General features: G+C 45.1%; 1 protein-coding gene across 5 annotated transcripts in view; it reads right to left on the bottom strand.

Annotated features, from left to right (window-relative positions):
• Window positions 1–24,471, bottom strand: part of GRIK4 (glutamate ionotropic receptor kainate type subunit 4) — a 478,818-nt gene that overhangs the window by 24,382 nt on the left and 429,965 nt on the right. For all 5 annotated transcript variants that reach the window (XM_053670672.1, XM_053670675.1, XM_053670674.1 and 2 more), the window contains 4 exons: window positions 18,713–18,826; window positions 6,913–7,022; window positions 3,682–3,855; window positions 142–307 (listed from right to left, as the gene is read on the bottom strand). In XM_053670672.1, coding sequence (XP_053526647.1) covers window positions 142–307; window positions 3,682–3,855; window positions 6,913–7,022; window positions 18,713–18,826 — 564 coding nt within the window. The remainder of the gene's footprint in view (window positions 1–141; window positions 308–3,681; window positions 3,856–6,912; window positions 7,023–18,712; window positions 18,827–24,471) is intronic.

The raw sequence follows: 24,471 nt of genomic DNA, 5'->3' as shown, positions 1-24,471 counted from the left end.
GGAGCAGGAGAAAAATAACTCATGTGAATCTCCACACTAGATGTTCAAAACAGATCATGGGATGAGGAGAGATGTTTTTATCTGCAGTGGGCAGATATCTCAACCTTTGTTCTGAGGTTGGTGAGCAAACAAATTGGTTACTTGGAAGAAGGTCATGCTGGAGCCTCCATGAATCGTGCCATACTCAATGGTGGTCTGGTCAGCCAGGTCGTCCACTGACTCGATGGGCACATCCATGCGCTGCACGGTCAGGAAGGCGGCCAGGTTGGCCGTGTAGGAGGAGATGATGATCAGCGTGAATGCCCACCTGTGCGGGAGAAGACCAGGAAGTTCTCATGTTCAGGGGCACCCCCAGGAGCCCTCACCCCCATTCCTGGTCCTGCTGCAATGAAGGAGAGACCAGGATTCCCTCCTTTAAAGCAACTCTCAGCTTAGAGGAGGAAGAGAAATGACGCACTGCCAACAAACAGTGTTTTGGAGGACTGCCTAGGACAACTTTTTTTCTTATTTCCTAAAGGAGGCTAGTTGGCAGTTGTTCCTCAATGGACGCATGTCTGTGCACATGAGACAGTTTGGGAGACTGTAAGAAATAAGCTAGGGAATGAGCTGAGGGTGGACGATCTGGGGGCTCTGTCCAGAGCTAGGGCTGTGCCTTCATGATGCAGCTGGCCTTCAGATGAGCATTGCCATGTCCTGAGCACCTGCCCTGAGCTATGGACACTGTCTCACATATTCCTTACAACTCAGAGGTGCAATCTTATCTCATTTTTATAGATGAGGAAGCTGAGGCTCAGAGAAGCAAAGTAACCTGCCAAGTAACACACTGATAAATTGATATTTTAAAACCAGTTCTATAAATCGTAACAGCAGAAATTCTTTAAGACTTGAAAAGCACCTTTGAACCATTCAGAAGTTGGAATTAGATGTGCTATTTTAAAATAGAATGTTGTTTTATTGGGTACATGAAACTCATTTAAAATTAATTTTGCAACTCAGGCAATATACATACTAAAGCCCTTAAAACTGATTTGTTTACTTAAGTAGTTTAAACAAGCGGTATGGACCTGTACCTGATCCATTTGTTTATGGGGGTTCAGAGGTGTATCTAAGCGAAACTGAGCTTGGATGATCACACATTCTGAAATAATGGAGTCTGAATTAATGAGGCTTTACACATTATGAAGACATTGCCAGCTAAGGCATAGGGTCAGCCCCAGGATCCAGCAGCTGGCAGGTTCCATGTGGATTTGCAAGAGCAGGAAGTCCTGCTATCTCCTTTACATGTCCAGGCTTCCCGTGGGCTGCCTCCCTGAAGCATACAGGGGCACCCAACAATTTGATGGGTATGCTCATATGCCAGACAACCAGACGAGTGTGGGGGACAGCCACAGACAGCCTCTCAACTTGTTTGCACATCTAATGAATGGAGATGATGGTGCCCACTCTTCAGACTTTTTAGATCAAATGAGCTCTGTAAATCACTAGATGAATGCGAGATATAAAGAAATGTAAAGACAGACCCCCACATTGACTATGGGATGAAAATCCTTTGGCCACCTCCCCTATTTATGATCTGTAAGTGCCAGGTATCCCTCTCTACTCAAAACCTGCTTTCCCTGTCCCCATCTAAGCTCTTGCACTCTGTTGGGAGTTGTTTCTCGTGACCGTGCCCCAGAGGAGGCTGGGGGCAGTGACAGGGTCCCCAGGTAAAGGCAACCATTCTGAAGCTTCTCCATAACATTGGCTAGTACTGTGGTTCAAGGAGCTCTGGGTGTGAACATCCCCTCAGCTTAGGCCAGGGAGGCTCCTTCAGCCATCGTGGCTATGCTGTTCCAGCCTGGCCATCAGGTGGAGTTTATGCCTGTGGGCACACAGAAGGGGTCAGTGGTGGGAGCAGCTCAGTACGAGCCAATGGTCTCTGCTGAGGGGGCCAGTTGTGCCGTGGCCTCTGGAGTGGCCAGTGGAAACTTGGCCCTGTCTGAAAGGGGCATTATCCATTGTAAAGCTGGCATTCTTGTCAGCAACATGGCATTTTCTGTCACTTGCTCAGGGGGAGGAAGTTAAGAGAGGCTTGATGGACCTGTCTTTGGAACTCCCACTCCCCCAGGGAGCTGACCAAACCAAGGTCCTGATTTAAAAACCAAGAACTCCAAGAGGCTGAGGGGGCTAACTATAGAGAGCTGGGGCTGGGGAGCTGGAGTGGCTGGGGCCAGCCAGCTATGGAAAGCACTGCAGAGCAGTGCAGGCACAGGCACTGCTGACAGGTGAGCGGTGCAGGCAATGGGGCCCTGTGTGCAGCACACTGGAACAAGCACCCTCTGCAGGGAGAAGCCCCAGAGAGACATCAAAATCTGCAGCTGACTTCCGCTTGTCCCCACGGCTCCCGCCCAGACCGCCTGAACTTTTAGAGCACACTGTAACTCTCCCTGCCGGGATCGTTCCTTCTTCCCGGGAAGCCAGGTCTCTATGTTGATCCATGTGATTTTTGGCTACATGTGATGATGGGCAAGCACCTCATCCAAATGTTTTAATCCCAAGTGTATTTATCATTGATCAGGGAAAACAATAAGCCCAGCTGAGAAGAGGTCACTGTCCCAGCTACATTTTCACCTCCTCATTAGCCCTTCTGATAACTGTCCAGGTGACCTGCTATCCCTAGTACAGTTGTCCAATAGTGGACACACCACTTTTCCTTTTCCTTAGTCAGACACAGACTGGAAAGGGAGAGAGAACGAAGGTTGTTAATCCTATAATCTGCACAGCCAAACCCAAGTGAGGGTGAGAAAACTGTACTCTGCAAACTTGCCTATCTATATATCTACATCTATATATTTATATTTATATCTATATCTATATCTATCTATATCTGTGTTTCATTTCCTCCTATAATGGTCTAATAGCAATTATTTAGTCCACAAACTTATGCAGCACTTTCAAGTTTTCAAAGAGCTTTGCCACACATGAAGTCATTTGGCCATGTTCTTTTTGCCCTGGGTAAGCCAGGAGAAGGGAGTTTCATTAAGGTAGAGGCTGGCTGATGGTCCATGTAGATTAAAGGTTGGACTGCGTGCTGTCGACTCTCTCACCAAGGTCTTGTCTAACTCTGAGTGCCTAAGAATTTGCATTTTCCCACCCTGGTGAGGTGGAGGGGTCTGGTGAGCCACCACTCCCCGCCCCCCGGGCCCAGCCAGATGCAGAGGGAAAGAAAGCTAGTGTAGGGACGTGATGGGGCAGCTGGGCTTGAGTTCCTCCTGCAGGCACTTCCTGCCACAGGCTCATATTAGCCTATGCCTTTGCCTGCCCAGCCACTCAACCTCAGGTCATTTCCAGATCTGAACATTATAACTGCTTTGTTGTGGGCCTTAAATCTATTTCCTCATTCCATCTCCTTTTCTGCCTTGGCTCCCCTCTGTATCCAGACATCAAAGGAGAAGAAAGGGGAAGGGGATAAGATGGCACAGAGTACACATACCCACCGCCCCCAACCTTCTGAGCTGGCAGAACGCAGCCCAGCTCCCAGCCAGTCTGCTTTGAAAGGCAGTGGCTACTGTCTCCCTGACAGGGCAGCTGAGGTTTCTGCCTGCCAGAAGCTGTGGTGTACAGCCAGAGTAGGGCTTATCTGAGGACACCCTATGTGTCCCCACCCTTTTAGTACTGTCTCTTCTCTGCCCCGGATCTTACCAGACGCCACTGACACAACGTGTAGACAAGGCTCGAGGGGCGATGGTGGAGCCCTGTTGCATGAAGCCCCCAACTGGAAACCAGAGGCTGTTTCCAAGGGAGTACTGATTCACCAGAAGGTTGCACTGGCTCTGGGCACATGAATGGGGGCTGTACCACTCGTAAGGGGTCAACCTGTGGGAAAAAGAGAACATCTACCAGTGCCATGGAGGGCAGGTGCAAAGGCAAGTGTGCTGAAAAGAGCTGCGGGGTGGGGGTGTTCTTTCTGGCTCAGGTCTGTACTCTTTCACAGGCCTTGTGGCTTGGACCAGCCATTTCCCTTTTGCTGGACTTGGATTTTCTCAACCAAAAAACAAGGAGGTTGAGCTTTGTTGGCAATTTTCAATCTGTTTTCCTTTCATCATAGAGACATTTCTACTTTCTCAAAAAATAAATTCTGGCATACAAAACAGATGGGATAAAGCCCCTTGATGGGAGGCTGGGAATGTGACTGTCCTGATGGCACAAGCCCTTGTGGTCATCACAGAGGGGCCCTGGGGCTCCACAGAACCACAGTTTGGAAACACTCAGCCCATAGCATGCTTCACAAACCTCAGCCTGCAACAGAATCAACAGAATCTCCAAGAAGACTTGTGAAGACACAGGTTGTTGCCCTCCCCGCCACACCTCCCATCACCTGTGCCAAGCTCCTGATTCAGTAAGTCTGGGGGAGGCCTGTGAATCTGTGAGTTCCTAAGTGATGTTGATGCCACTGACCCAAGGGCCACATTCGGAGGAACCCTGGCCTAGGGAGCCCCTCAGGACATGGTTCTCAACCCTGTCTTATGTTTCAGACTCACCTGGGAACTTACAAAAATGCCAATGACTACATCCTGATCCCAGGTATAGTGGCTCAGGTGACTATGCTGAGCACCCAGGGTAGAGGGTCTCCTGCCCTCCTTAAGGCCTCTGCCTTCTGTGGAGCAGGGCACACTCCACCCCACCCTCCCTCCTAACCTCCTGCTGGACTCTTCGTGATACTCTAATGCCTGCAACACCCTTTCTTCCCACCTGCAGACAGACATGTTCCCTTTGTTCAGCAGCCCAAGACTGTCTCCTATGCACAGCCCTCCAGCTTTGGGGGTGGAATGGTGAAAAAAAGCCCTCAGGTTTTGATGAGAGAGTGGCAGATGGGTGTGTGCCCAGCAGGGGGGCTGCTGCCTGCTCACAGGGTGTTACCTTCACTGCCCTTCCCATTCCTTTCATTCAGTGTAATTTTGGTGTTTTACAGTCGCTGTCCCCCTCCCATTACTGCCAAGGGTCCTGAATTCAACGCCAGCAAGCTGCAATTGACCCTCTGATCCCTCCCCCTCCCTGCGTGGCCTATGAAGCTGGCTCACCCTGACCTGGTAGATTCCAAACCTACGGGCCACTGGAAATGGGCTTCAAACATACACATTTACTGGCCTCATCCCTAGAGATTCTGATATTAGACATGGATATTCAGGGGTTTTTTTTAAAGATTTTATTTATTTATCTTCAGAGGGGAAGGGAAGGAGAGAGGGAGAGAAATATCAATGTATGGTTGCCTCTCATGGGTCCCCTGCTGGGAACTGACCTGCAACCCAGGCATGTGCCCTGACTGGGAATCGAACTATGATCATCTGGTTCGCAGACCCGTGCTCAATCCACTGAGCTACACCAGCCAGGGCCTGGATATTCAGATTTTTTTAAAGCCCCCTGAGTGGCTCAGGTATCAGCTGGCTTGGGAATGGCTGCCTTAGATCAGTGGTTTTCAAACATTTTTCCTTCTAAAATCTTACCTAGAAGAACAATCTATAAGAAACAGAAGTGGGGCAGGTCTGAATGTAGGTAGGAGGGGGCCCCAGAACTCTGGCTGCTAAGGCTCTTCTCTCCCTCCCTGCAAGTCTCTGCTACCTGCATCATGCCTGATGCTTCAGGGAGCTCTGTCTGCAGACCACTATCTTAGGTCGGGTTAGCCTCGGCTCAAATGTCATGTATGTGTGTGTGTGCTTTGATCGCTACTGAAAGGAGCAGAGACTGGGAGACACGGCATCCCCTGGATGGGCTGGGAACTGCCCCAGGGTTAGGGACCCAGGCATCCTATGGTTCCTTGGGGATCTGTCTTGCAACTGGAGAAAGCATCCACTCCTGTGGGGCCACTGAAGAGACATGCTGTCAGGGAAACTGTGCTCCAATGCCCCCAGAGGTGGCGCATGCACTTCAGAATCATCTAGCCCTGCCCATGTGGCCCTGAGGCCCGAGACCAAGGAGGCTGCTGAGGACATAGCTGGAGCAGAGCCCCCCCGCCCAGGCCTCTAGAAGTCCATTCTGAGAGGCCCTCTGCTCTGTGGAACAATCCTCGCTGGTCCTGCAGGAGGGTGGGATGAACTCTGAGCAGGGAGCAGGGATTATGAGGGAATAACTGATGAGCCACTAGCACTTGTTCTGCTTCCGGAAAGTAAGCCACTCTCTGAAGCCAGGCCACCATGATGCCCTCTTCCCAGAGAGAAACAGTCCTCTCTGCTCACATGCTGGTAGGCCGCAGCCATGGGACGCTCCCAGGGCGGCCTTGGGTTCCTGAGGACAGGGAAGGGCGCATTCTTCCCAATCCCTGATCTGGACCATTTGTCTTAATTCATCACTACTTGCAAATGCCTCTCTCCACCCTGCCTTCCTGCCTCCTGTCACCCTCATGGTGGTTCCTATTTCACAAGGTAGCTGTGTTTTCACAGACAGATCTGGGTTGGGGAAGGCCAGGCCCCCTGCACAAGAGGCCTTGCCTGCTAGGCCTCTGGTGCCTCCCTCCATTCCTGTTTCTTATCATTCAGCACTTTGTGGCAGATCCTAGCAAAGGCTGACTGACGCTAGAGCAATGAAATGCAACCTGTTTAACCTGAATAATCTTGCCCTCCCTCTCCTCTCCTCCTTTCTCCCAAGGCCGCCAAGCAGGAGGCTAGAGACTGGAGAGTGGGAGGGAAAGAGGCAGGGGTGTAAAGGAAACTGGGACAAGCTCACCTGTTGGCATGGTAAACATTAGGGAATGCGTGCATACGTGGGTGGGTGGATAGCACCAGGTCCATGGCTGGGCGGAGAGTGGCTCAGGTTCTGACTCCCCTCCCATCCCTCCAGCTTGGCACCAAGGTCTTCTACTCCCCAGCCCTCCTACGTAGTTCCCAGAGGTGGACACAAGGTGGCAGCCTGAGGAAGGGGATGGGGAGGACAGTGTACCGAGCCACTAGGAAGAGGATGCAACTGACGGCCAGATAGGCTAGCAGCATGAAGAGCCAGACGCCTGGAGAAAATGGGTCCAGGAAGGAGAAATAGCCAGGTTTGCGTCCCTGGAAATGGAGATAAAAACAAGATTCACTGTACACATTCAGTCAGAGTGCCTCCTGGGCCAGGTGGGGGGGGGGTGGTGGGAACAGAGGGTGTGGCAAGTATTGGTCTGGCCCCAGATTGCATTGTCTGGGGTCCTGAATGATTGGGTTAAGTGACTAAGTGACACTGGAGATGAAGGTGTAGAGGGGGCTGCTTTGGAACACCTACCCTGCCCCAATCTCAAAAGATGAAACAAAAGAACAGCTCAGGTCACGTCCCTTCCCAGGTGAGCTTGGCTTTGGCCACACAGGACAGCCCTTGGGTACCACTTCCTGTTCCCCAGCAGCAGCAGAGATGGGCCTGAAGTGGCTTTGAGCTATGATGTCTGTGGTGCTGGAGCAGGATCAGCAGCCCTCCTGGACACTCATGCCTTTCTCGGGAGGATGCTAATACCACACACACCCTTGGTTTTCCTTGGCAGGGTGACCTCACATGCAGTGTGACCTTCTCAAATGAAGCTCATACCGGTGCTGTGAGGCACAGGTTATTATTTTTGTCTTCTAGTGAAGACAGCCCAGGGCAGTCAAGAGATGCATCCAGTTTACCCAGCCGAGAAGTGAAAGGCTGGCCCCAAGCTCAGGGCTGGATCCGTGATGCTATGGGAAAATGTGGTCTGTCCCCAGCCCAGAGTCACGTGAGTCAGAGGATGATTGCCCAGGCCTGCAGGCCCCACGTAGCCCACATACCACTTGTTTACTCTGCACTGTTCACTCATTTTGATTCATTGCCTGTATGAAGCTATCAGCAGATTTCATTTTAAAATCCAGACTTCTGCTTCTTTTTTTTGTTTTTAATGGGCGATCTAGCCCTTGGTTTATATTCTCACTGGCTGGAGCTGAGTGGCGCTGTGTACTACAGACAGAGCCCGCTTTCCTCTGCTCCCATCCCCATCTCCATTGTGCATATGGCCTGAGGCTCTTATTGCTATGAAACCATGGTCATAAGTGCTCCCTTCTGATTCCAGAAACCTAAGAACTCTTTAGGTAGGACAGAAAATCAGGATTAAGCTCAGGGGTTCTATAAACAAGTAAGTTTTCAAGGTCAGTACCATATCGGTCATAGCACAACCTACTGTCAATATTAAGATATGGCTTTTTTTTTAAGTTAGACTAAGATAAATACCATATGATTTTACTGTGTGGAATCTAAATAACAAAACAAACAAACAAGTAAAAACAGACTCATAGATACACAGAACAGATTGATGGTTGCCATTGAGGAGGGGTTGTCTGAAAAAGGTGAAGGGACTGAGAAGTACAGACTGGCAGTTATGAGTCAGTCACAGGGATGTAAAGTACAGCACAAGGAATATAGGCAGCGATATTGTAATAACTGTGCATGGTGCCAGGTGGGTACCTGAAATATCAGGGGGAACACTTTGTAAAGTAAATGGTCATCTAATCACTATGCTGTGCACCTGAAACAAATAGAAAATAATATTGAATATAAACTATTGATTGAAAAAAACACAAAACACTGGTGAACAAATGTCCGGATATACAAATAAAGATACATCATGTTTGCCCTGGGCTCATTTCTGCGCAAGGCTGACCCTGTCTCCAGCACCACCCTGAGAGCCAGTGGCAGACACTGGGAGACAGACTGCATGGAACCTGTGCAGGGAGCCCGGTGGGGATTAGGGAGCTGGTCATGCCCGCATACCTGCTGTGGCAGAAAGTGCTGGTTTGGGCCAGTTCTTGGGCAAACACAAGTGAATTCTATGTGCCCTGTCAGTCATTATTATTTTACTTTGTATCTCTCAATTGAGAAATATCTTCAAAAAAATCTTTCATTGTTACTTTCTGAATCTGAAACCTCATTAAGTTCATGATGTCAGAAATCCATGCCTGATTATATCACAATGAGTGAAACTGAGGAAAATGACAGCACTATTTAAAGCTGCCATATTTGGTTATGGGCAATAAGGAATGATGCATAGCCATGGGAAAGATTTCTAGAGACTCAAGTTATAAAACAGAACATCACACAAATAAGAAAGATCGAGGTATAAACACAACTCTGCTAAAAACATCAGTCACACTGTCAAGACATCGTCTTGCGATCGACTGATTCTACTTGCGATTGACTGATGCCAGCCCAAGAGCAAAGCATGGGCAGTCATTTGAGATCTGGGTCTGGGCTTATGCAGCCTTGGCTTGGGCAGAGCCCAAGTGGTTTATACAATGCCAAAGAGAAGTATGGTACTTGCAAGGCTTGGAACGCCTGCCATTTTTTATGGTGATACTTTAGATTGTTTCCTTCCCAAGACATCTGAGTTACTGGTGCTTGGAGCAAATTAGATGCCATATGCCATAGACATTTCTTCCAAATAATAAATTTCCCTTAACCCAAAAGATACTTTATGATGACACCTTTCTTCTAAAGAATTCAAAGTGATTCACCATGTTCTGCGGATGTCAATATCCAGTTCTCCATATAGACAGATGGAAGCACTGGGAGTGTCTTGACCCAGGGAGGTCAAGTACCTTGCTGAAATCATGGGTGGAGGCTTCATTCCTCTTGTGCTCCTTTGTTGCACTGCACTCCCAGATGCCATACTCTCCTTCCTTCACATGACAGCTGTGCTGCATCTTCTCCTATTAATCTTTGGAACTTGCTCCTAACAATGTCCTTTATTAATGCCACACCTTGCCCCCAAAGCCAACAGAATCCCAACCTACTCCATCTCACCCCCTTAAAGTATACTTAAACATTACTTATAACCATCATTAGTTATTGTAGTCTTTTGTATCTACAGGCATTTATATCAATTTTACACCTGTCTGTTGACTGCAGGTTGGACCCGTTCCTACTGGTGAATACAACCATTTTGAAGGTAGATGACTGGTTCTGTATAGTCTATGCCCCAATTGTCTAGGACAGGTCAAGCCCTGCAGATGAGATGAAAACTAGATGGCACCAGAATTAGGAGTGGATCCCTTGACTTTTGTACTGTGCTTCAGACTGACCACACCAGAGCCATCATCCTCGATGCTGTATGATAGTGGGAAGGACCCAAAGGGCTGCTTACGAACTGACAAATCCTGGCATGGTGAGATAGTTTGAATGCTAGCAGTTGAGCTGCCCATGCACTGTGAAGTGGCATCAAACTACCCTTGCATGTAGAAAATTCCTCTTATCCTTAAAAAAATCCATTAATTCATTGACACTTCATTTTGTGTGTACTGGCAGAAATGACATTATAATAAGAACATCATTGTTTCCTCAGAATCTGGAGTCATATACCTGAGAGCCAGATAATGCAGGACAGGTAGTGAATTTAAACACAGACTCTAGAGCCAGACTTCCCAGAACTGAATCCTGGCTTTACCACTTACAAATTGTGTGACACTAGACAAGTTACTTAAGTTCCCTGGGCCTCTGTTTCCTTTTGTAACCTGGTGGCACTAACGAAACCTGTCTCCTGGATTGTTCTGAGAACTCACTGATATGCGGTGAGGGCTGTATCTGTATTTGCTCCCTGCTGCCTGATGGTGATCAGGGATAAATGGGAGAGAGGGAGCTAGTGTGTGACAAAGAAGGGAACTTTCTTTTGTGGTGATGTTCTCTTGAAGGACAAGAAATACTATTTTCTATCCTACAGGGATACATGCTATAGATGCTTGGGGAATATTGCCATCTGGTTACAGTCACTTTCCATAAGTCCTGGAGTTTCTGTGGGTTATGAGACATTTAATATGAAACATAAGGGTTCCCCAGGGCAATATACCAGGTTCTCTTCTGGAAGGATGGCTCTTGGAAGCCAGTGATTCCAACCTTTGAACTCAGCACAATTTCAGCCTTTTCAGACAGACTACTGAGTCAGATGTGTGATGGGTGCTCTTGTGTTTGTGTAAGGGCTGTGTACCCTAGTACCATTTCCCTATGCACAAACTAGTGATACCAGTTGTCTGCTTTCTCTCACTCCATTCCCTCCCAGTGGAGCCAACAGCAAAGGCTCTGCATGTCCTCTATGTGGTTTTGCCAGTCTTTGGAACTAAAGGGCAGTTTATAGAGAAGTTCTCTTCAACTCTTAGAATGAGCAGATAGGACAATAGTCTCCATTACTCCTGGGAGAGGTGGAAGAACATGATTTCTTCTTGTCCTAACCCACTAACCTGTGGATAGCCTCCCCCTGTGTGTCTGCAATGAATGTTGATATTTTTTTTTAGCATTCACTTCACACCTCTGACTCTAAGAGGGGAAAAAAAGTAAGCAATTAATGCCTTTTACATAAAACATCCAAATGGATGTATGGCCTGTATATGACACAGGCGCTGCATATCTAGTCTCACTTTGCTTGTTGAAAATCTGGTAGGAGTAGGCCTAAGTTCTAACCCTGGAATTGGCCTTGTCTTGCTGAGTGACCCTAGGCAAACCACTCCACCACCTTCTCTGGGTGCCATTTTCTTTTTCCATAAAATGAAACACTGCAATCAATATGAAGAGGAAATGTGAGAATTACTAAAGTAATGTTGATAAAACACCTTCAGTTTCTTGAGAGAGGAGTACTCAATAAAGAACCAATATTAGAATGATTTGAGAAGCCATATTTCCATTATAAGGGCCATCATGTTACTTAGTTTTAAGAAATATAACTCTATTCATTTTCTGTTTTCTTATAATAGAATATTACACAGTATTAGAAATGATTCACTGGTCTACTTAACATTGTTCTCCACTCCCCTAGACAGTCTTTCTGAAATAAAACAGACCTTCTTGAAAAAAGGATAATCATACAGCAATAATGCTGAGCATTAATTTAATGCTGACATTTATTTCTTTCTCACCTTTTAATTACTGTTTTTTTTTTTTTACTTTTCTTGAGCTTGATAACTCTATCCAAGAGCTAAGAAGAGACTATGAATCTTTTCCATTTGTTAATCAAACATAGAACAGAACACTATAAGGGAAAAATAGTAAATTCACACTTTAAAGAGAGATGTTCTCATGGACTTGAGACCCTACATGGAATATAGTATCTTTAGATTGGAAAAAATCTTGAAAGACCACCTAAAACATGGCCTTGGCACATAGAAATGCACTACTATACCATAAAGATAGGTAGTTGGGAACATTTGGACTTGGAGACAGAAAATCTGGGTTCAATGTGACCTCCACCATTGCACTACTTTCCCTTTCTCCACTGCAGTAGCCACCACCAGCCTCAGAACCCTTCCATGTAAAATGGGGGTCATACTACCTGCCTCGGGGGATTGCCTGCTTTAAAGCAGAGACTGTATGCAAAGGTGCTTTATAAATAAAGAGATACCTAACAAATGTTAGTCAACATACAACTGTTCCGGACACAAACCCAACCTCTTCAAACATGCCAATGATGAACTTTTTAAACATGATTACCCATTTGGGGATTATGTATGCCCAATGTTGGCTCCCAGGCTAGTTTGCAGCACACGATGGTGCCCTGCTACAACAGTCAGTGTGTGCTTGAGGAATACAACCTTACTTCATTATTAGTTTGAGCAAGACATTATTAGGCAAATTTCTGTTACAGAAAAAAGAGAGAAAACTAAATTATATAGTCCAATGTCAAATACAAGTGTGTTTTGTGTTTCTTTATGCTCTTCTCCTCCTCCCAATTCACACAGCTACTTGAGAGCTTATATGATTCACCAATATAATAAAACTCTGGAATGCAAAATGTCATATTAAATATGCTGAACTTCTCAATAGGAATAAAGGAGCTTATATGCCAAAGAAATAAAAAAAATGCCTTGAAATTCAGGTGTCCTGTCATTTGACACCTCTCATACATGGAGTACCAGGGGATGACCCAGATTCTAAAGATGGGGCTCTTTGTGTCTAGCCTGGAAGCTCACTTGCCCCAGCCAGGGATTCCGAAGCCTTCTCATGTGGGTGTTATGTTGTGTGGCATATGCAGGCATCAGACAGGGAGAGATGGTGAGTTCAGGTGGCAGCCATGGCCAGGTCTGAGCAGATGTATGTGAGTTGCTTGAAACATTTGTCTCCCATCTCTTTTTGTTCTCAAGATTAATGTGGTAAAGTCTAGAAAAAAGTTATTTAGATCATTCATTCTGATAGAAGCCAGGCTTACAGGGCTCAGTGCTGCCCAACTGCAAGCCACAAATGAAAGTGGTGCTCATTGCCCACAGCATCACAGGCTATTGCCTTCCCTCTCTTCCTTCCTTCCTTCCTTCCTTCCTTCCTTCCTTCCTTCCTTCCTTCCTTCCTTCCTTCCTTCCTTCCTTCCTCTCTTTCTCTCTCTTTCTTCTTCCTTCCTTCCTTCTTCTTCTTCTTCTTCTTCTTCTTCTTCTTCTTCTTCTTTTCTTTCTTTCTTTCTTTCTTTCTTTCTTTCTTTCTTTCTTTCTTTCTTTCTTTCTTTCTTTCTTTCTTTCTTTCTTCCACATTTATTAAGCAAACACTGCATGTTAAAATGACCACATTTGCCATACCGATAGTCATAGCATAAAATGTATGGTCTAAAAAAAAGGTACAGTTTTCACAATGTATCTCCCACTAGGATTTACTGAAAGAGAGAGAGAAAGAACCAAAGGGTAATATAATGCAACAGATAAATACTGTGATAGAGGTAAGTTGAGGGCAGGAGCTCAGAGAATGAAGCAATCACTCCATCTAGTGGAGTCACACTGAAGAGCCAGTGACATTTGAACTGGGTATTAAAAACTAAGGAAGAGTTTGTTAGATGGTTGAGAGGCAAGAAGATGAGCATGAACCTGCATAAGGAGGCAGGAGAGATTGACATGATGGGTAAGCAGCACGATGGGGTGAAGGTGCCTGCAAGGGAAGAACTGGAAAGGGGACAGGAATGGTTGTCTTCATTGTCCATGCCAGGAAGGTTGTACTTGATGGGCAGCCAGTGAGTGATTTTAAATAAGAGATTAGTGTGATTACATTTGTAAAACAATAAATTAAAATAAATTGAAAACAACTCTTAAGCTGCAATATGAATTGAGAATGGATTACAGGTGGGAACAATTGACATTTATTAAATACAATAGCTTTATTGTGTATGATAGCACTATATATGCATTACATCTATAGCTACATTAAATTTGTATGACAAACTATTTTTATACACTCAGAAACTGAGAAACATGTGACATAAATTTGGTGTCAGATTTGGGCACAAACCCATGCAATCTAGCTCCAGAATCCATGATTTTCACTCTATTGCTTCTATGTGCATGCTTATGACTGTGGCCCATTTATGGGGACATGGCAATGAAAGAAATGCCCTGACCTCAGGGAGGATACAGGCCACGGGCATGGCAGCTGTACAGGTTAGAGGTGAAGAGAGTCTGAACAAAGGTGGACTGGGTGGGGACAGTACAGAAGTATGCAAAAGTACCTTTTCAGTTGTGAGTACATAAAACACAGGATTTATTCTTTTTTGTAATAATCATAACCTGCATGTCTTTCCACATGAACAACTATGAACCTACTTTTGCCTACACACGTATATTTGAAAACAATTTAGGAAGGAAGTGACCAGTTGAACATGCACAATAAGGGAAGTGAAGGATGGCTCAGATAATTGGATGGAGATGCCATTATCTGAGATGGGGAGAAATACATTGAATGCAGTTGAGGCACTGTATTTGAGACTCCTGTAAGACATTCAGATGGACATGTCTAGTAATGTATTAGAAATATGCTACTGGGGAACAGCCAAGGTTAGATTCACAGATTTGGGAGTGGGTGAGATGAACCAGATGGCGAGTCAGCAGAAGAAAATGATGATTTAAATGCTAGGAATGGGGAGAGTTTTAACAAGTGGGAAGGATCAGCCATAACAAATGCCAACATCAGAATCCATAGCTAGCCTCAGAGTGGCAGGGAGTAAGTGATAAAAAGAGGAAAACATTCTTCTGATTGTGGTCCTGATTTCTTCATAAGCAGAAACAGAGTCTATACCCAAGGTAGGGAAGAATGAAAATACCCCATAATAAACTCATGATGATCCACTTTCACAAAAAAGCCTAGAAAATCAATTTCTGATAATTCAAAAATGATTTCTGGTTATCTTTAAACTTCGGAGACATAACTGCTACCACTCGTTATTTCATAGGGCTTTGTAGTAAATCTTCACTGGTCATTTACACTTGAGGTTGATTGTTTTGCCTTTTGCACATAGATTTGATTACTTTTTGGTAACAATCACTCATGACAGAGCTGACCTCATAGACACAGAACTAAGATAGACATTCTGGGTCCTTAATGATTATAAATAAAATTAAGTATATTTTTGTTTACAGATAACTATTAGCTAGAGAGAATTCACGAACACACAGAATTCAACTTTTAATATTATTAATGTAACACTAGTGTATTAGAGAGGACTTCTCTCCATAACGTTATATTGAGGCTCTTATGGTGGACTCTGCCAGTTTATCCTTCACCATTAGCTCTTCCTCTTTGCCTCTTTGGTTTCATCTCAAATTTGTTCTCACCAGGTTCCCTACCTGGTATGGAATTATTCTCTTACTAGCTGACTTTTGGGCACTTTCTAGGCACAGTGACCCACACACACAGAAAGATGCACTCAGTAAATATTTGTTGAATAAACTGTCAGTTCTGCTCAGTGTAAGCTGCTTATGGCAGCACTCAGTCTTTGCTCAGCATGGCTCTGTTGTCAATCAGATATGAGTGGCTATGTGACACACTGATGCCCAGTATGGGGGCTAGAAGAGGGGGAGGAATCCTGACCAGATAGATAAAATGTATCAGGGTTCTTCAGAAAGAAAGAACCAGTGGGATGTGTGCGTATGTGTGTGAATTTGTAAAGAGACTTATTTTAAGAAATTGGCTCACGTGATTGTGTTTGATGGTAGATCCAAAATCTGTAATGGCAGGCTAGCAGGCTAGAAACTCAGACAGATTTTCTATGTGACAGTTTTGAAGTAGAATTAGCTTCTCCTTTGGGTAACCTACTTTTGCCCTGAAGGCCTTCAAATGATTGGATGAGGCCCATTCATGTTACCAAGGTAATCTCCTTTACTTATAGTCTACTGATCATTAATGCTAATCACATCTATAAAATACACAGCAACATCTACATTAGCTGATGACAAAATATCTGGGCACCATTGCCTCTCCATGCTGACATGACACTTCATACCACAGGAACTAATGTAGGGGAACTAATATAGTGATAGGTGTGCAGGTGGTAGAAAACATTTGGTCAGTACAATGTAGGCTGTCCAGAGGGTTGATCAACTGAAATTCAGCTCTGGTCAGAATGGTACAGTGGTACCCTAGGTGGTGTGTGTAGCCTCACAGCAGATGGAAACATGGCCACAGGAAATGGCAACATGAGGCAGCAGGTGCCTTCACCCACATGGTTCCTCGTGGTCCACTGGGTCACGAGTGGGGCTCTAGTTTCCTTGGTATTAATCAAGAAATTAAGGCCGTAGCCTAGGGCCATAGCCTAGTTGTATGGCCTGGCCACAAAGGCGATGTGTCTCCACTTCCTTGTGGGTTCTCCTTTGGGGCTCAGTTGCTGGAGGATGGCGGGTGGGTTCAGGAAACAGTGCTACCTGGAATATCGCCTAGGAGCACTGCTAGGTGTAACTATGGCGAGAGCGCTGTTCTGGGATCTGCACCACCTGGATTCTAGGCCCCATCCTGTGTTAGCTCCATGTGTGATTCTGGCCCCTTATCTGTATGTTGGGAATGATAAACCTTGCCCTTTCCTCCTCAGAGAACAGTCTTGAGGACAAAATGAAAAAGGGTGTACAGGACAATTCTTCAAAAGTCACATGAATGGAGGTGGAGGCCTGGAGTTATTTGGAGAACACGGGCTCAGATCACATCATTCCTGGGTTTTAATGCTCCTCTTTCACTTATTGGTAAGGGGTCTTGTTCAGTTTTTTAAAACCGATTGTACCTGTTACCTCATTTCTAAAATAAGAATAATAACTTTATTGTAGTTTCCTAGGGCTGCTGGGTGGCCCAAAGTAACAGAAATGTATTGTCTCACATTTCTGGAGACTAGAAGGCCAAAACCAAGGTCTTAGTAGGGCCATGCTTTCTCTGAAGTCTTTAGGGGAGAATCATTCCTTGTCTCTTCCAGCTTATGGTGGCTGCTGGCAATCCTTGGCATTTCTTGGCTTATAGATGCATCACTCCAATCTCTGACTCCAAATTCACATAGTCCTTCCCCGTGTGTGTCAGTGTCCAAATTTCCCTTTGTATAAAGCCACTAAATCCAAAAGTCATTGGATTAGGACCTACTCTAATTCAATATAACCTCATTTTAGCTTGATTACATATGCAAAGATTCTATTTCCCAATAAGATCATGCTAATGGGTCCTGGGGATTAGAACTTGAACATATCTTTTGAGGGGACACAATTCAACCTGTAACAACAGCTGACATCACAGGTGCCTGAAAGAGTGTCTGGCACAGAGGAGGTGCTCAGTGGATGGGTACTATCATCATCATGGAAAGAGGAGAAATGAGGAAACCCCCTTGATCCACAGAGATACACCTACAACATTGTCAACAAGGACTATGACCACATTTTCACATTTTTTTCTGTCTCTGTCTGAGAGGCTTGGGATTTGGATGTTCTCTTCTTCCAGATGATTTGGTCTTCTCTCCCAAGCTAGGCAGTAATCAGACAAAAGCCTCATGCAAACCAGTGCTCTTCTGAGCTGCCTAGTGGCTGTGATGGGGAGACCTTCCCCTTGGAGAAATGTGCCAATTTCTAATGCCTTAGCAGCTGTCTGATACATGGGTTCAGGCTGGGGCTGAGAATATTGGTCTCCCCTTTTCTAGAGTTGGAATTTGGGAGAACTCTCTGCTGGGCAGCCTTGTCCTTCCAGCTTCTATATTGGAATATGCCACATGACCTCAGACATCTATAATGACTTCAGTATTGGAAAATCCATACAATAGCTATGCACTTAGATCCAATTTGGAAAAAAAGATGAGACAAAGGTTCTTCTAGCTCACTACAAAAACAGGACAAAGTAAACTAGGTGCTGGCAATGTAATATTGTTCACTTTGTATCTGAGGCACCTCTAAGGTACTCTTCCATTCCCAAATCCCCACCAGCTGGTCTACCATGGTCTCATGTCCATCCTCTCATCCTCTGCTGCCCATTAGTGTGGTTTCACAAACAACCTAACCAGAGACATCTTTTTTTTAAAATATGCAGAAGATGGGATGTGCCAGAGATAAGTCACATTAAATTGTTTGCTCTTTATTCACTTGTACACATAATCAGAAGTAGAAGGAGTCTCTATTCTCTCACCAGAAGAAAAACTCAGAGCAAGCAGAAGTGGAATTGAGGATCAGGGAAGTCTGGAACAGGGCTGGGGCACTCATCTGTGCTGTGGGCCCTGTCCCCTCAGAGGAGACAGAGTGATCAACAGGGCCAATCACCCACTGACACACTATGTGCCAAGGGTCAAACAGTCACATTTAGACATACCTGTTCACTGGGGCAGAAGAATTTTTAGGGGACAGCTCATGGGTGAGACTTTTCCATTCACCTGTTTGCAAAAGTGCAGCTGAGGGGACAAATGGTAGCCCAGCACACTTGCATTTAAGTGCCTAAATCTAAGTATTTCCACAAGCCATTCTTTATTACCACATAACTTGGTGTCTGCATGCAAATAAAGTTAATGACATATGCTTACCATGTGAACTCGGTAAAGAATGCTAATTCCCAGAGTCATGAATGGCTTGGAGAAATCAATCACCTTCTCCCGTTCAGCAGTGATGGTGAGTCCTGCCACGGCCAGGTCAGCTTTCTGAAAGAGGTAGAGAGAGCCCATCAATGCAATGACCATGTGAAATGGGGCATCTCACTACTGGGGAGATGTTACTCAGGTCTGACTTCTCTGCAAGAGGAGTGGCTCTAAGTAGTTATAGCAAGATCTGAATGGTCACTAATATTCATTTGAGGTTAGACCCCTCTAAATGCTATGCAAGTATAAAAGGCAAGAAGGATCACTACAGACTGTTCAGGAGTAGACTCAAATGTCCTAGAGTAAAGGGTTCAAAGGGGCAAACTGGTGGGTAGGTTTCCTGGATTCTCAACATTGAGTAGCTTTTCATTCAACTTATCAACTTGTTTACTTAGTAAAACTTCACTGAGATCCTATGCTGTATAAGACACTTTGATGGGGGATGTGGTTAACATAAAAGATAAAAATGATGGAACCATGGAAATTGAAACAATCTTAAACAACCCATTTGTTTCTCATTGAGGAAATGGAGACCAAGAACTTGGGCAAGTGGCCCAGTGTCACAAAGCTTGTCCTTATTAGAGCTGAAACTGAACCTTGGGGCTCCTGGACAACTGGCCACTTATGTTGCTGTTGACATTAAAATTAGGTACCACAACAGAACTAAAAAAAGGGTCTGTGGTCCTGTTCATGCAAAATCACCAGAATTTGTTCCAAAGATGTTTCTTTCCTTTCTCTTGCCTCCTCAAGTGCCCACATCTGAGGAGTCTGTCTTGAACGAAGGCCCTCTAGGAAAAGATGGTACAGGCTTCCTCAACTATTCCCTCTGTCAGGAGGCTCTTTCTTATATCTAACTTAACTCCATCCAATTGCAAAGCAAGCTCACTTCTCATTGGTCTCTCCACCATAAATGGAGTGGTGGGAAAAGCCCAGACCTGACTTTCAGTTCTAGTCTACACTCTGCACTGACTGACTGATGTGGGCTGGTCACTTTACTTCCCTAGGCTTCCTTAGCCTCAGCCTTTGCCCAAGGATGTAGGATTCAGAAAGTGTTAGGATTCTTCTCAGCAACTCTCACCATGATTCTCAAAATATAGTCTATGACCACCTGCATCAGAATCACCTGAAGGGCTTAATTAAGATATGAATTCCTGAGTCTCATCCCAGACTCCTGTAAACTCTGGTGGTAGGACCCAGGAATATGTATTTGAAACAACTTGCGCAGGTAGTTTGACTTACACTAGTGCTTAGGGACCATGTTTTATAAGCTAGGCATATATCATGGATTAGCTGTCATTGGTTCACATTTCAACTTCTTTAATTACTTCTAATTATGGTGGATGATCAGTGGATGCAAAATATGAAGAAAGAAATATGGAAAAGTGAAGTGTCCAACAATCTATAAATAGCCAATCAGTTCTAAAAGAATATACACACGCAATTCTTCCCAAATCACTGAAGAAAAGTAGGGAGATAGGCATGCTGGCCCTCATTTTAAACACAAGGGAGTTTATGATGTATAATAAGGCAAAGGTCATCTCTTTTTACATCTTCCCCAATCCTCCACTCCCAATTCATGTTCCATTGGCTAAAGTTGCCAGGTCATTAGCATATAATAATAAACTTGGAGCCTTATAAAGTGAGATTGGCTGAAAAGAAACTAGAGCGCAGATGTAAGAGATTTTTAATATAAAAAAATTTTTAATGTGCTCATTCAGTATTTCTGCAAGACAGCGTTGATCACTGCTATCAAGTGAATCAACCCTTGGGTCAGAAAGTAGGTTTGACTAGAAGATTGTTCACAACTGCATCTAGGGCCTCTCTGGAGGGCAGTCCAGGCCTTTCAGAATCTCCTCCCTTCAATGACACTAACTGGAGTTCAGTCAACCACAAAGGCCCAGCAGGTGCCATCTCAGTCCTGTGTGTGGTTGATGGCAAATTGGCAGCCCGACCCTGTCCAAACCTTGGGAGGAGAAAGAGACAAAAATAAAATTGGTTGGAATGAAGGAATTGAAGATGATATTAGGAAAACCAAAACTGATATGAGTAGGAGGTAAACATGGCATCCAGTCCTTTCTCCAAATCAATTAACCAAAGTGAACAACTCTAGCCTCAAGTTTGTTTCCCTATACTCAGTTTTCCTCCACAAAGGCAAACTTTGATTGAAATTTGAAAATCTTTCCACAAGTTTATAAAAGTTGGCCTACAATGACATTGTGATAAAGCAATTCCAAATGGAAAGAAAGCTGGGAATGAGCAGAATCCCAGAAGGACCTTTCCCTGGGTACACACAGAATGACCACACACCCAGGGAGAGTTTGCCCCAAGCTTCGACAAGGTGCTTCTGTCTATTCACAAATAAATACTCCCCAAACCAGGACAAACAGCAAAGCTGCCCCATGTGGACACTGTAGGGTCACTGCCCCCAGCCTGTCTTGCTTTCCTTTGTCTCTAGCCAACAGTAAATTTGGGGCAAGGGAGGCAGGGATGAGATGGAAAAGGGCAGTGACAAGCTAAAAGAAACCGGGGAGGTTTTGTGGATGTTTTTCATGTTTAATTAACTTGGTATAGAACAGTCATTAACTACCTTGGCTTTAATGCACCCCAGGGTATTAGCAGAAAACTCTTGGGTTATCGTCTGTTTGCTCTCCTGCACTGAGCCCATACATTCAGCATTTCTCCTTGTCCACTTCACATTCATGTCTGATCACTGCACACAATGTTGCTCTGCTGTGTTGTGTTTTTGTGAAATTTTCATAAAAGTTTGAATTTATTTCAAACCCTATGATGCCACCCAAATGTTCTGTACCTTCTAAGGCTTCTGGCAGTGAACCCAAGCACCAGAGGAATATGTGTGCCATCAAAGAAAAGGTGGAACTTCTCAACATGTTAAAGGAAGGTAAAAGCCAAGCGACTGTAGGCCGCCATTACAGGATCAATGAATCTACTGTTCACTACATAAACAAAGATTAAAAGAATATTAGGTCTATGGCAACAATGACTTTTAATAAGACTGCAAAGAGGGTGGTCACTGCCTGCAATAAGGCCATTTTAAGGATGGAGTCTGCATTGGCCCTGTGGATAAATGACTGCAGGAAGAGTATCTTGCTGGATACCAACACCATCCAGATGAAAGCCAAGAAACTTTAGAATAGTTTTGCAGAAAGCAGGGACATTCACAACAGTGATGAGGATGAAGATGAGGACAACAACACAGAAGCAGGACCACTGAGTGCTTCTCCTACCAGACAAACCCCATTCAGTACCAGCAAGGGCTGGTTTGACAAATTTCAGAGACACTTTAGATGCAGGAGCATTTCTCTGCATGGAGAAGCTGCCTCTGTGGATAAAAAGCAGCCCAGCAACTCCCCATAACTATGTTCATTGTTCAGATGAAGAGATCATCCGAGCCTATGCCTTTAGCAGAAATAGAAGTTACCACCCAGGGCAAAGACACTGCACCACCAGATGAAGTACCTGATGCAGTGGTGCCTTCAGAAGAGTTGTGATGCTCTTCTTGTCTGTGCAGTACTTTCATCTCATCGTCATCACCTTCATTGCCATCAGTACTGCATAGCTACATAATTCATTGTCTTCATCATTCAAGTTGTAGTACACTTCACTGGTGAGTGCCCATATAGAATTTTATGTGTTGTTAAAATTACGTAGGTTTAAGAGTGTAGAAAGTGTTTAAGAGCATATGAAGTGTTTATAAGAGTATGGGAAATGTTAATAAGAGAGTGGGAAAGGTTTATAGGAGTGTGGGAAGGGCTTATAAAGCCTTAAAATATATATAAATAATAAAATAAATATAACTGCTACTTCTCGGATTTTCACCTATCATGGGGGTCTCTGGAATCTAACTCCCATGATAGGTGAGGGATCACTGTATCTAGCTGAGGGTGACATGGGGTCACTGAGCTTACCAGGGGCCCCTGAAAGCACTGTGCCCTGGGTTCTGGGACTGTCTGCAGAACCCCCTGCCCCTCCCCAATTCTCCCCTCCTCACTACTCTTTACTGATTCTCTAGCCCACTCTGGGGGGTGTGTAAGGGTCCAGGACTGAGCAAACACGAGCCCTGTGAGCAAAGAGCTTATAGTCCACTGGGGAGGCACATAGTTATCTGATGGTCAATAAAATCTTTGTAAAATGACAGTTATAATGAATGTTATAAGGGAGTCATCCACAGCACTCCAAGAAGGCAGACCAGAGTGCTGACAGAGTCTAAGAGGTCCACGGGGCTTTCCCAGGATGACACTCCCTCACCAGAACACGATTTACCTGGGACAAGGCCTGGGACAAGCCCCAAGGCATGAAGTAGCATAGTGCATCTTGGGGGCTGGAAGAAGTCTAGAAGGCAGGACAGACAGGGTCAAGAAGTGTGTGATAGGTGAGCTTGGGGGCAGGTGCAATGCACACCTTAAAGAACAATTAGAAGACCCTAAAGTATCTAAGCAATGGATGCCATGCAGGATCAAGGCTGTGATACTCACACAGCTCACACCTGTAGCCCTTCTGCGTGTCTGGCACTGAAGTAAGTAAGCACTTTACCTCACTCAGTGCTAACAGTACCTCTATGAGCTAAGTTGCTATTACAATCCCCATTTTACAGATCAGGAAAATGAGGCACAAAGATGCTAAGAAACTTGCCCAAGGTTTACATAAAGTGGCACACTAGGACTCAGACCTGGGCAGTTTGGGACAGAGGCTGCATTCCCAACCTGCAATGAATTCAGTAGGCTCTCTGAAGAAAAAGACTGAAGAGAGGCAAGAAAGAAGCATCTTCATTTTACCCTCACAGCCTCACTGTTGATGCCACTACACTCAAGACAGTCTGGTACCTATGCTACCACTCCGCCATGTCACCCAGCTGGTTGGCAGTGATCTCTGGGATACAGTGTCTCAGGGATGCTATCTAGCCCTTATCTTGCTGAACATCTACCTGACCACTCCCTCAGCCCTTGCCTGGCCCTCCTGGATGAGGCCAATGTCAAGGACACAGCTCTCCCTCCCTCCACCGTTCTGTCTTGTTACTACGTTGCCCTGTCTCACTTGTACCAAACCAAAGTGGGCTCAAGTCTAGCCCTGCCAGACTTGAGGGTAGGCTCCACATCCCTTCCAAGCTCAGTTTTTCCATCTGTAAAATGGGCATGACAGTCACCGACTTGAGTTGTTAGCAGGATAAATGAGGTAACACACTAAGCACAGCGCCTGGTAACACATAAGTGCTCAGTTAATGGTGGCTATTGATACTCTTTTTCTAATAAAATTCATTTCTATATGATGACACTTATACCTGACCTCCCTCTTAAAATATTATTCAGGCTCCCCACTTGTCCAGAACTCAGCCTGGGGGTCAGGCCCTGGTAGTGTGTCCCATCCTGTGGGTTCAACCTCACTTCCCAGCATTCCCCCTGGAGGTCCCTCTGACATTCTAGTCATCTAACTGTCCAGCACGCTTTGCACTTTCTTATAGCCATAACTCTAGTGTGCCATTTTCTCCACTGTCTAACCAGCTACTCTACCTACTCTTGAAGGTCTATTCAGAGTTTACCTCCTCTGACAAACTTCCTTCTCATCTTCCCATGTATAAGCCTGACCCTCTACTTAAAATGCCAAAGGTTAACAATAAAGAGAGACTCAGAAGCAGCAAGAGAAAAGCAGTTAATTACCTGAAGGTTGCCAGATGAGAGGGGAGAGTGGGGGAA

Source organism: Artibeus jamaicensis, unplaced genomic scaffold (genome assembly GCF_021234435.1).
Source record: "Artibeus jamaicensis isolate MK-2021 breed Jamaican fruit bat unplaced genomic scaffold, CSHL_Jam_final contig_601, whole genome shotgun sequence".
NCBI classification, from domain to species: domain Eukaryota; kingdom Metazoa; phylum Chordata; class Mammalia; order Chiroptera; family Phyllostomidae; genus Artibeus; species Artibeus jamaicensis.
This window is presented reverse-complemented; position numbering and strand designations above follow the sequence as displayed.